Genomic DNA, 13,073 nt, shown 5'->3' with positions numbered 1-13,073 from the left:
TTCTTGCAATCCTTCGTAAAGGTCTACATAGCTTACTCTCAGTTTCACTATGCAGTTCACTTGACTACTGTTAGTCAAGAAGGTACACGATATGACATCACATGCAGGTAGCCACCCAACTTCTGAGCACGTGTCTGTAGCTCTTCTCACACAGACCATCCCCACTGACTGTCAGGGAAAACAGGGATGCTGACAGATGTCATCTGAATGAGTCTTGCCAGGGCAATTTAAGCCTTTTATTACCTTCATCTATTCCACGTGCCCCTGTCTTGGTGATTACTACCCCTCAGTAAAATTAACAAAACAGGAAAGTTACCCATGTTTTTGATGTTCCAGGTGGCAGTCCAACATCCTACTTCAAACCTCACTTCAGTCTCGGCTGGAGCAACTACCTGATGCTCTGCCAAGTCTACCAGCAGGCCAGGAAGCACCCACAGGGGCAACACAGAAGAGCCCTGCTGCAAGATGTGAAGGTTGATACCTATTATCCTGCAAAGCCTTGAACCTGCTGGGAAGCATAGCACAATCCTAGCTACAGGCCTACCTGTACACAAGCCAGCTCAGGTACCTCCAGTCAGCACTGAAGAGGCTGACGTACATGTCCCTGGAGTCACAGTGTGAAGACAACCCAATGCCCACATCCAGGCCATTCCTTCCCTTGCATTTGAGCAGCATCTAGTACCACAGGACTCTGGGCTTGACGAGGCCTCCACCTGCTACTGCAGTGTAAATATTACTGAGTAAGGATGTACTCATGCCAGAGGCACATTCTCTGTGCCTAACACAGGTGCACACGTGCATACACCAAGTCAGAAGCTCAGCCATGGCTATTTGCATCTGCTCATATTTACCCACAAGTACTTGGGTACAAAGCCATGAGCCACAGCAGTGGGGAGATTTTCAAGGACTGAACCGCTGCTCGGGGACTTAACACTTTCTTCCAGAGCCGCACACTTAAGCAAAGCTGGGACTGCTCTGTCATGAAGCCCTACCGAGATCCGGACTTCATTTCCAGCACTGCTGCAGGTGTGCATCAAGGGGCTGCGACAATCAAGGGCTGACAAAACGTAAGGGAGACAGAGCAGGGCCAGCCTTTCAAATAGTTAGATGTCTCAAGCCCTTTTGCAATTCTGGACAGAAATAACTCACTCAAGTCCACACAGCAGGCTGCTGCCAGAGCAGCAAAAGAAATCACAAAGCAGGGCCCCATCACTGAGTCACGCTGACTCTGGCAGTGTGATGTGAGCTACTTGAACGTGATGGCTGCGATCAGGATGATGATCCTATTGTCTTCAGGGTCTCGAGTCGGGAGTTGTGCCTCATAATCTTAAATGCCATAACATATGTAAATCTTGAGCCCTGCCAAAAAGAACTCCTTGTATCACAGAAACCTGTTTTTTGGTTTTGTTTTGTTTTTTCCTCTGGCTGTGTTTATGGCTGGAGAAACCCTTTTCAGATGTTGCCATCATGCAAAACCATAAGGAATACATTTTTTTCAGAGAATTCTTGCTGTTAATCTTTATAATACTGCCAGATTTGCTATGAAAACACACTAGAAACAACAAATTCATTTTTTTTAAAATAACAATCCCACTTTAATTCACCTGCAGCTATAAAGCATTAGCTATTAGGTAACAGGCACAGTGGAATTCAATTAAATTTTGTATCTGCAACTTCAAAAAATCCTCTTCTTTTTTTTTTCATTTCCAAGGGCACCTTTATTCTGAATTTCTCTTTTATTTCATATATTTTGGTGTAAATTATTTATCATCATTGCTGGGATCATTTCTGAATATTAAGAACGGTTTTCCAGGCATCATAAAGCCTTAGCCTTACAATTATGAGCAGATATAAAGATCATGCCTGTGCAGAGCACCAGATGATGTCAATCAGTCTGTTTGCATAGAATCAATTGCAAGACTGACACTTGATCTTTCAAATGTGTCCAACCCTTTGCAGCAGCCTTTCATACAGAATTTCTTCCCAATAAGATATTAAAACATTAAAAGGCTCTCTCCTCACATTTTGTCCTATCAAAATGTTAGGATACTTTTTGCACAAAAAGTGTCTAAAGAACTCTCCCCAAAAGGTCACATATTTGCCATTAGTTCAGTTCATGATATTCTTTACTTTATTATTACTGTTATTGTTACTGTCACTACTGCTACTACTACTACCAATAATAAAAAATAAGAAACTGAATACTTGATGAATAATTTCCATCACCACCAGTCTGTCACACGCCAGCAAGTGAAAGCTGGCATTGATTTACTGAAGTCAGCTTTGCAGCATCAATTTACCATTTTGCATAGTGTTTGGAAATATATGGTGGTTGATTTTTATTTTTTTTTCAATTTGTGGGGAAAAGTACATTTTTCAACATGTTATTTCAGTACTATTGGCCATATTATGTAATAGATTTTGCAAGATCTCCAGGAAAGTATTAAACATTTTTCTACAATAAGTATGATTCTGACACACTGACAATTTGCTGAAGAGGGTCCTCTCTAATGTGTACTATGAATTCATTTTTTTTCAGAGTATTTAGATAAGCTCAATGACATTTAAGAGGTGCTACTATCTAAGTGGTTGGAAATGGTGGGGGGTGTTGTACTTGGTAGGTTACATTCTGAATTTTGGTGGTTCTTTTTCTAGTTTACAATATTAAAAAATAGTAATAATTTCCTTCAGCAAATGGAGGAGAAGAAAAAATGAGACAGATACAGCTAATATGTTTGCATAAATAGTGAACCCTACAGTTTGCTTTTGCTAAAAGGACTGAACTAACTCTGTCTCTATGTATTTAGCCAAATAATCCACTTCAGTTTTCACACAACAGTAAATTGATACAAAAAAGCTGCAAACCCTTAGGGAAGGGGAAGAACTCCCCTTGCCCATTTCTACTGTTACAGTCCCTTTTGGGGAAAAAAATCAAACTTGGCTAAAGGTTAATAATAATTCATGTCCAGCTTACTATTACTCAATAACTATCAAAGTCTCTAACTCAAAATAGCGTTTGCTGGCTTACAGGATCAGAGCCATTACAATCTCTATTGAAGACTTTATTGAATTTTACACTAAGCTTTAGCTGACTGAACAGGTCAAGCACTGTGGCTCAGAGTTTTCTTTATTCTCAGAAACTCATAAACCCCTCTCCAGTTTGCAGCGCTGTTAGCTAAGAAACTTGACTCAACACAGGGTCAGAGAACCTGACCCCCATGAAAAAGGTCACATAGTTTTAAAACCCGGTTCCTGAATACCATTAACTTACATGCACTAGCTGTTCCTGCGTGTCAAACTCCCGGGAACAGCCTTCCCAATGGCAGTTTGTCTCATAGACCACTTCAGGCTCCTGTTTGCTTTCATCTTTGTCCCCTTCCTCCTTTACCAGGGTCATTCCTTCTGGCTGTTCCTGGAGAGAAGAAAAAAACAGGCGTGAGGAGAGGAGAGAGGAAATTCTGAAATGGAGGAGGAGAAGTGAATTACTTCAGCATTGAAAGAAGGACAGAGTAGGGGGGAAACATTATTATACCCTCAGTTCACTCTGTTATTCTGGTCTATGAAATATAATAGCTCAAAACAGGCCTGGTAAACCAAAACCATGTGCCAGCTATATGTGTAAAATGTATTTTTCTTCCCCAGAAGTATTCACTGCAGAGAATTTCTAAAAAATAAAATCCATTCACATGTCAGTTAAAATCAAATTGTAAAGGCCCGCTTCCGCTTCCTTTTCCCTGTATTTATGCAGCTCTTTATTTGCACACTTGTCCTAATTATACAGAAGTAGTAGTAGTGAAAAAGACATTATTCAATATAGTTGAATTAACTGGAATTTGTCTTTACTACTACAGTTGGACATAAATCGCATCACCAGTTATCCAAAATGTGTTTGCATTGCTAATCCAGTGACAGTTTTGCACATAAAAGTCTTTCCAAGGACAGACTTGTAATTTTCAGGCCTCTTGTCAGTCCTTTCTTGTCCATGATATGTGCATAAAAGGGGTAAGCAGGGAAAGACAGCATTTAATTTTGGTTTTTGATTCTCCACCTTCAGTTCCTCAAAGTGAATGCTTCTCCCAGCTTGTGCTGGCTCAGGGTGAGAGTACGACGTTGACGTAAACATTCGGTTCGGATTATGAACTCATGCTATTTCTCCATTTCAACCCTGCTGAGGGATTTAGATGGATCTTGTTTTATATCTTTTCATGGATTCTCTCACAAGATCAAGTCACTGATTCACTGACCTGCCTTTCGTCACTGTAAATCACGAGTCACTTTACTAAAACCAGCGGGATCAACCAGGAAGGAAAGTGCAGCAAGCGAGACTGCAGGCCAACAACTAGACCTCAAAGCAGCTCAGTGCTAAGATCTGTTAAAAGTCCATGTGGCATAAATATTTTTGCCGAATGGAAAACCCATCCTGAACAAAGACACAAATGTCTTTGGTTCTCTTTTCTGTTGAGAACAGTGGGTGGAGCACTCAGTGAACCAACAGAGGTGTTTCTCCCTCAGCCTCCTTCCTCTCTGCCCTCATTCTGTAGCAAAGTAAGGCCTTGCTGCTCAGGTTAAATCCTGTACTCAGTCCCTCGCTACCATGAGCTGTGTGTGTACGAGATAAAGGCTTTTAAGGGGGCAGGAGTGCTAAAAACATGGGAAAGGTGTGTTTTCCCTCCAGCAGTGAGAAAAAAGGCTTATGACTGTAAGCTGAAGGCCATACCTGCATGCTTCCTGCGCCCGGGCTGGGGAGGTCCTCATCGGGCTTTATCTTGGAGCGCTTGTTGTGCATTGGATCTCCAGTGCTGCTCACTGCAGACTCACTTGTGGGTTTGTTCTGCTGCAGGCAGTTGTTTGTTTTTTGTTTTTTGTTTTTTTTTTTCCCCAAAAAAGACAAAATTAGACTGTGATAAATATGTAGCTCCCAACAGAAATATGCAGCATCTGCTCAGCAACTTTATTTGGAGAAGCTACACTGTTAATTATATTGGATATGCAATTACATTGTGTTTCAATTACATAGCATTAACTTGTGGAAGAGCTGCATCACTCAACCTTGTAATGGAGCAGGGAGGGAACAGGAAGGAGAGCATTTGATGTAATTCCTTGCTACAAACCAATGCTGTTTTTGTCAGGCCAGGGAGGGGTAGGAAGGACTTGATTTTCCACATAATGATGACTTCAGAAAGGCAACTTTGAAAAGCAAAATCACTATGTACTAGTTAGAATAAACATGAGAAGATGATTTTTTTTACACTTGGAGGAAAAGTTTCCCCACTTTATGTCTGTATGCAACATCTCAGCTCTTTTATTGTGTTCCCTTACAATGATGGATAGGGAGGAAAATTGAACACAAGCGTGAATACCTCTGCTGAAAAATCCTAGATAAAGTCCTGGATTCTGTAAAGTCAACAGCAAAACTAACACTGACATAAACAGGCCGGAATCTTGTTTTTCCTCTTGCTGTGCTGGACTGAACACCGTTATCTACACCTGCAAATGGATCTTGTAGAAATCCAGAGATCTTTTAGAGATATCTGAACTTGCACAGACCCCACAAAAAATCAATATGCTTCCCACAGCAGTATATTCTGCTTCTGCATTTGTAAAAGCTAGCCAGAAGATAAACAGCTCCCAGACTGATAAATAACCTATCCCAAGTCATCTGGAAACAAACCACATGAGTTAATAAAAAAACAAAACAAGAACCATGCACATTATGGGCCTGATTCCCTGCTGCACATCTCCAGCTTTTGAGAACACAGCTTTGCTCACTGAAATGACTAATTCCAACCCACTAAGTCCAATTTTGCATAAAGCAGAGGAAAAAAAACAACAACAACAAAAAAAAAAACTTCAAACCTCTGTACAATCTTTGAGCTGCTCTGTACTCACACCCATTCTGGATGGCAGAATGTGACTCTGTGTCCAGAGGTATGCCAGTCAGCCTGATTTTGAGGTGAAGATGCTAAGCTTTAAAACATTAAGTGTTTCAGTGTGTTTTTTCCCCTTCTCTGCTCCCTACCTGTATTAAGTTGTCTGACTCAGGAAAGACAGGTTGGAATGAGAAGCCGCTGCAGCACACTGAAATATTTATGAGGACTAAAAGGCATGCTACCAATCAGGAACACTGCGTATATGCCTGTGATTTATAATAACGGGACTGCAAATGCTACAGCTGCAAGAAAACTGTTATCGAAGGGTCTCCGTGACAGTGGTGATTAATTGCCAACAAGACAATGTGATTTGTTTCATTTTTTCATTTTTAAATTATTGGGGTGCAAAGGTTTCTTTTGTTGTCTCTCACCTGTGTGGACTCAGAAGGCCCAGAGCTGACCTGGACAGGGTTCAGGACACTGGGGATGCCGGGGATAGGTCTCTGGGTAGGAAAAGTTGGAGCAGGGTGGATGAGAGGAGGGCTGTGTCCAAAGGCTGAACCCAGGGTTTGCTGACGACTTATAATTTGCTGATGCATTTGCTGGAGGGATACTGGTGTAGGAGGGTATGTGAAACTCAGAGCAGGGCTGAATTTGGGAGAAAAAGGAGGGAAAAGGAAGGAAAATGAGGTGGGTCATTACTGTATGGAACTGTACAGATTAAACCCTTAAAATATATTTGATATATTTACATTAATTGAAGTCAGATCCCTCCCTCCCCTCATGTCTTTCCTCATGCCCCAAAGGCTGATAAATCCAGCTTTTAAACCCAGAATTGGTCTGGATTTACTAGTGAGCACAAAAATGAGACCATAACAAAACATAACATCTTTTCCTAACATTTACCACAAAACCGCAGAAAGCTGAGTAAAATAAAATTCAGAAAAACTGAAATAAAAGGCAAGCAGTTCAATAACAGCTATTTATTGCAATAACAAACTTTATATAAAGAAAAAGAATGGGTGCCTACATGCTTTATAGTACTTTTATTGATAATGCAGTTCCCCTATGTTCGCCTGTATGAAGCAGTTCCTTTAATCTTGGCTCATGCTACGCTCTTTCATATGTCTCTAGATCTTATTACAAGAGGAGAGAAAATCAATTGGTTAAATGTGTTCTGAACACCGTACTTGTCATATCACTCTTTTGTTTGCAAAGATGGAAAGCTCAGTTCATCCAGAATGTCACCTAAAGAATTTCCATCAGTGCCGTTTGGTTACAGAAACTGATGGATTAACCTTTCCCCTCTGAAATTGGTGATCAATGAGTTTCAATGTAGAAATATTCCAATGGGAAAGCACTTCTTCTTCTTTCGGTTAAACAACATTAAATGTCTATTAAAGCCCATTATGCATGTTAATACCTGTCATCACTTCATTACTTCACTGTATTTCCCAGACTACTGTGACTTTGGAGGAAATTACACTGCCATCTAAGGACCTTTTTTGTGGGTAGTGCCAAAGCATTCTTTGTGTCATACTTAAAAAATAAATGGTACAGAGCTAAATCTTCACACACAGAAATGTGAGATTCTCCTGTAAACATTTTCCAATAACTTACAACCACAGCAAAAAGAAAAAGGAAGAAACAGGGTATTAATTGATTTTTTTTTCTTTAAAAAAGATCAGTTCAAAAGAGCCCTACAAATTTAAAACATCAAGTCTTAAAAGAAGGGTGCAGGCATAATACCTTTTAATAATCAAGGCTTCTTCTAATGTCAAAAGCGTAGACTTAATCCAAATTTACAGTCTCGAGTCTTAATTGCTGTTACTGTTAAGTGTATTAACTGAAAATATTGTCATACAAAAAGAGCTGAAATCATTTCAACCATTTTAAGTAATACTTCTACAAAAATTCTGTGTTCATTAATCTGACTATACATTTTGTCTGTTTGACTCCAATCCATAAAGAGACAGCTTCAATGTGATTACATTACTATTATTCCTGGTGAGAACTGTGCATTACAATAGTTTGCCCATTTAGGACAGAATATCATTAAGAATACCCTGGGAGAATTTTACTGGTCTTTGAGGAACTCTCTTTTCATTTTGCATTGTATTCTTTTTAATAAAGGGAGGCAGAAACGGAGTGAAAACAGTAATTGTTCACAGCAAGAGTTAGGGAGAAATCAGTAATAATATTCAGTTATTGCAGCTCTATAGTCCCTGCTAGTGTTCCTGTAAGCAACCATGAATGATTACAGCACGACTTAGCTAAGGTAGCCACTATGGATGATTGATAGGACATTAATCAAAAGATGCATATCAGGCTCAGAATTTGTTCACAGCTTTCTTCTAATAGCTGATTTCATGTTCACTGAGCTCTATGCCAGTTTGTTCAATTTATTCTTCAGTGTACAAGCCATTCATCAAAGAATACAATGATTTAACACCCATTTTCCTTTTTAGTAACAAACATTACTAAGTGTAACTACTCTGGTCTGTTCATTAAAAAACATACAATTACAATGTCATACATGAGGTTGAAATGACGCCTCTTTACTATATCCCTGCGTCTATCTTGCTACATACACTGTGAGTTAATCTTGTGTACTTCAAACAGTAGACGGCACCATCCTGAAGATGCTATCAAATCCTCCGAGATCAACAAATGCAACGTGCAAACAATTTTGATGAAGTATTTTATTTCTCTGTAAGAAGTTAGTACCTAGGACATTTTCACCCCTTAGCTGAATCAGTTTAAAAGAAAAAATAAGTGGTCTCATTTCATTTGGACCTGCAAGTACCTAACACTCTTAGAAACAGTCTTTTATTGTTATTTGCTTTCTAGGTGTTTAAGCATGCACAGCAATACCTAGCTTTGCAAGTCCCAGTTCAAAAGCTTGGCAATATTCTCCAAATCCCACACAGTAAAATGACAAATTTAGGATTCATCCACAGGACATGACTGCCTTAAGTGTAGATCCTGCCTATCAGCTCTGTGAATACAGATACATGAGCACCTGCATCTAACATTAATTTTTAACCTATCCAGAGCACAGGAGATCACTCCCAAACAGTTCAGGAGGGGCAGGAGGGTACCGCTGTGATCTGAATTTATTTTTAGCTCAGTAGGAGGCTGTTATGGTGCCAGTGATAAGGACTCAGGAAGTTGGATGGTGAAGAGGAACCTTTGGCCCTGAGTACAAAAAATTAGTGTGGGAGCCCCAAGATGTATGCACACAATTTGCACTTAATGTACCTCATATATATTTACTGGAGTTTGGCAATATTCTCGCCTCTGTCCCTCCAAAGATGGGAAATGACTGCTGTGCCAACAGGGTATTTTTAGTCAGTTATCCATGCTTTGCATTCTCTACCCCACAGAGAGCAACACAAAAAGAGATGATGCCTCCAATGGCAAAACACCTTTTTAACTAAAGGACGAGAGCGGCTCCACTTTAACAAATACAGAAGACAGTCTCGCTGGCCTGCAGTGACATGCCTTACAGCAGTACAGTGCAAGCGCTTAAAAGTTAAGTGAGTATATTTGTTATTCCTTTGTACATAAATACACATGGCTTCCATCAAAACGATAAATTTTACCCCACAGAGATGCCCTCTTTCTTTACATCTTCTCTAACACCACATGGAACCTCCAGAAGTAGGATGCTAAGCCAGGCATTTCTGACTTTTGTCCAGACATTATCTTAGCTAGGGGCTCTTACTGGAAAACAATGACACCAGCAGCAGATGCACTGAGACACAGATGCACAGATGTGCTGAGGAAAGGAGGAGGAATCCTTATTTCTTTAGTATCTTTCTTTTGCCCAGTACCCAACAGCACAGGGTTGAGACTGAGGTACTAGGATTTTCCTATGGAGTCTGGCAACTTGCTTTACATTCTTTCCAAACTTCACAGCCCCCAGACTGAAACAAAAAGGAGATCACGAGGGAGCAGAGGAATAGGTTAGCAACTAGCCAGAACATCTAAGGAAGAGTACTCAGAAATGGTGATAACAGTTCAGGCACCAGGGTATTTCTTAAATATCTCAGACAGCTGCCTTCAAATAATTCTCTCCAACTGGTTCTGGAGAGCTCTTCATAAGCCAAGATGACCTGGCTCAGTTTAATGTCACCCTTAGGCGAGATGCTGTCACTGGGCAACTTGGCCAATTTTTCTGATCTGAAAAGATCAAAAAGATCTTAAGGAACAGAAGGTGTCAGGTCTTCTCTACCTTTCAGAAACCATTCAGGCTACTCGACAATAAAATTCATATTGTGGGCCAAAACGAAGAAAAAAAAATCAAAACTTACAACATTGCTGGCACAGAGCGCTCTGTTGGGAAGGGAGACCTGGATTTCTCCTTTCCTTCCCAAAGTTTTTAACGTACTTTGTCTAATAACTCTTGAATACAAGGCGCATACAGAAACTCTGTAGCCCAGACTCCCCTCAGAGATCCCTGGAGATCCCTCGGCCTTGCCCGGCAGCTGTGTGCCCTCTTGATGGCTCCTCCAACCCCACGTTGTTTTCTGGTCAGGAGGCCAGCATCAACAAGAAGGACGGGCTGTGGCACCACCTGACCTTGACCGGCCATTCTAGCCATGTTTGCTTAGAATTGCACCTACATGGCAATGCTGTCACTCAGTGACTGCTTAAAATTCATGCACAGAGGTGGTAAACAAGGCCTGAAAGTAGTGATTTTGAGAGCTACAAGTCCACATCTACTGAAAACCACAACCATTTTTTGAAAAAGTGATGAGTGGCTTCGGAGGCCTCAATTTGCAACATGTTTCTTTGAAGACACCTTCAAGGGGCTGCAGTCCAGACATGGGGTACTCAACACTTTCAAAGTCCAGAGGCCAAAAGAATACAAAATGGCTGCCCCAGTCTTTCATATTTTCCAAAACAACAGTTATTTACGAAACATCTTGGATTCACAGAAATGTGAGTGAATTATGAATGTTTTTCTTCCATCTACTTAGGAAAGAAAATCTATACCACTAGAGAGAACCCGATTTGTATTTCTGTTACAGACTAGTTGGTTTTTTTTTTTGACAAAGGAGGAGAGGAAAAAAGGAAAAGATGAATGTTTATAAGACCACTAGTAAACTACATGAAGGTTATCTTTTCAGTTGTTGAGTTTTATGGGGGGTAAGGGTTAGAAAAAAAATGTGTGATACTTCTACTTAAACATTCAATAACTCATATTTAATGACAGAATGGCCCATCAGTGATGTCATTTATTTTTCCATACTGTGGGCTTCCGTGTCTGTCTGTCAGTCTGTCTCTGTCTTTCTCTTCTCCTCTGCAAAGTCTCAAACTCCCTTCACCGGAGGTAAAGCAGGGCAGTGAACTACATTGCAATTACATGAGCACATCAAATTTTAAGGAACTGACTTCAAGAAGAAGAAAAACAGACGTTATAATCAAAACCAAACTTTGTGGCTACTTTGTGGCTGTCCTACTAACAAGGTCGTCCAGTTTCTGGTCACAGCTGCAGAATTTACCGCAAAACAGCTGTGAATTCAAAGTCAGGAAAAATTCCTTCTTTCCTATACATCGCATAGGTGTGCCTAAGCAGACAGGCTGACTCAAAAATGCAGAGGAGATCCTGATCTTGTGAAAACTCTGAGGATAGTTGAGTTGTATCACAAAAGTTTCCTTGTGTCATGATGGTTTTCCTATCCTCACAAAAACTGTTGAAGATACCTTTCTTACAACATGGAACACACACAGCTCTGCAAGATCTGATACACACAAGTACAACACAAGTGCTCACTCCATGGGGAAGGAGCATCCTGCTCTGCAAGGGGGCACATGGGACCTTCCTGACATGGAGAAGCCCCAGAGCTCTCAGCGTACTCTGTAGCCTCCATCATTTGTTCTTGCCATCAGCTACTGACACAAGGAAAACCAAATGATCCAAGCCACTCCTAAAAGGATCTCAGTTCACAAAGAGAGAGGTAATTTATTAAGTGGATTGGCTTCATATTGAATAAAGCTGATCATCAGGTATTAGCTTACCTTCATCAGGTATCGCCATGGCTTCTTCTAGTTCATGCTCAAGTAGGTAAAGATGTTACTATTTTGTCTTACTCTCCCTTAAGAGTTGTATGAAACCCATTGTAAGTGAAACTGAGAAACCAGGGTGCAGTAACCCACCAATAAATGTTGCATGAGTACCTGGACTCACTAAATTGAATGGAGTTTTTAACCTTTGCAGGTCAGGCATTCACCTTTAGTTTTTAATTTGGATTTCTAAAGTCCTTCCTTATTGCTTATGAATGTTCTTAAGGGGCAAACGCACCCTTCCCATATAACAAATGTACCCAGCTACTTTTCAGGAAAACATCCCTAATAGCTCTTAAGCACTGCTGAAATGAGACCAACATTAGAGAGTCCTTAAGTGCTGTCCTAAAACCTAGGCCCTACAGACACAGAAATTGTTGTTGAACTAAGTCATAATACAAATCATAATTACATTAACAGTGATGGCTTTCACATGCTCAGAGGCTCTTTTTTTAAAAAGGACTAATGTAAGAAGCAGCTTCATTCATCCCACAGTAAACTGACTTGCATGAGCCACTGCCCAAAGCATGGGATGTAAGTAAAGAGTGGCTGGAGATGAACCATGGGTGCTAAGCAGATCTGCGTAAGTTGACTTCAAACACTGAAGTTTATGCATCTCTTTTGATGGAACTATGCATATCTGCAATGTGCAGCCAGGAACACTGCACAGTCAGATGTGGAAACCTGTAGATGGTTAGCAGGACAGACTCATATCCTGACCCGAAAAGAGATACAGAAAAGGGAAAGCCAATGAGTTCTCCTTGGACAGGAACTGGATGAGACGAAGCCAGGAACATCATGTAAGAAAACCGTCTCCTGATGTTTGAGGTTTACGGAAACAGGAACTCATGTACCTTCTTTGTAAATAAACGGGAGCAAATAAAAAGAAGTTTCCAACCCTATCATCTACTTCTCCTCCTGATGGAAACAACCCACAAAACTTTATATTGACAAATTGTTCAGGTCACAGGAGTGACAACACACTCAGGAACCTCGTAGCCTTGAAAAGATTTGAAAAGATTCTTACTGTTTGAAATATCCTAGATGTAAAATGGAAACCAAAACCAGGATGGGAGACTTTAGAAATGCACCTCTGCGTGAAGCATTTTGCCTACAATATGCACAACATTT

General features: G+C 40.5%; 1 protein-coding gene across 12 annotated transcripts in view; it reads right to left on the bottom strand.

Moving 5' to 3' along the window:
- GLI3 (GLI family zinc finger 3) overlaps positions 1–13,073 on the bottom strand; it is a 223,478-nt gene that overhangs the window by 40,231 nt on the left and 170,174 nt on the right. For 11 of the 12 annotated variants that reach the window (XM_040547619.1, XM_040547624.1, XM_040547621.1 and 8 more), the window contains 3 exons: positions 6,302–6,518; positions 4,718–4,834; positions 3,272–3,412 (listed from right to left, as the gene is read on the bottom strand). In XM_040547619.1, coding sequence (XP_040403553.1) covers positions 3,272–3,412; positions 4,718–4,834; positions 6,302–6,518 — 475 coding nt within the window. The remainder of the gene's footprint in view (positions 1–3,271; positions 3,413–4,717; positions 4,835–6,301; positions 6,519–13,073) is intronic. The other variant, XM_040547625.1, reaches the window with a different exon arrangement.

The sequence above is a fragment of the Cygnus olor genome, chromosome 2 (assembly GCF_009769625.2).
Source record: "Cygnus olor isolate bCygOlo1 chromosome 2, bCygOlo1.pri.v2, whole genome shotgun sequence".
Taxonomy (NCBI): Eukaryota; Metazoa; Chordata; class Aves; order Anseriformes; family Anatidae; genus Cygnus; species Cygnus olor.
This window is presented reverse-complemented; position numbering and strand designations above follow the sequence as displayed.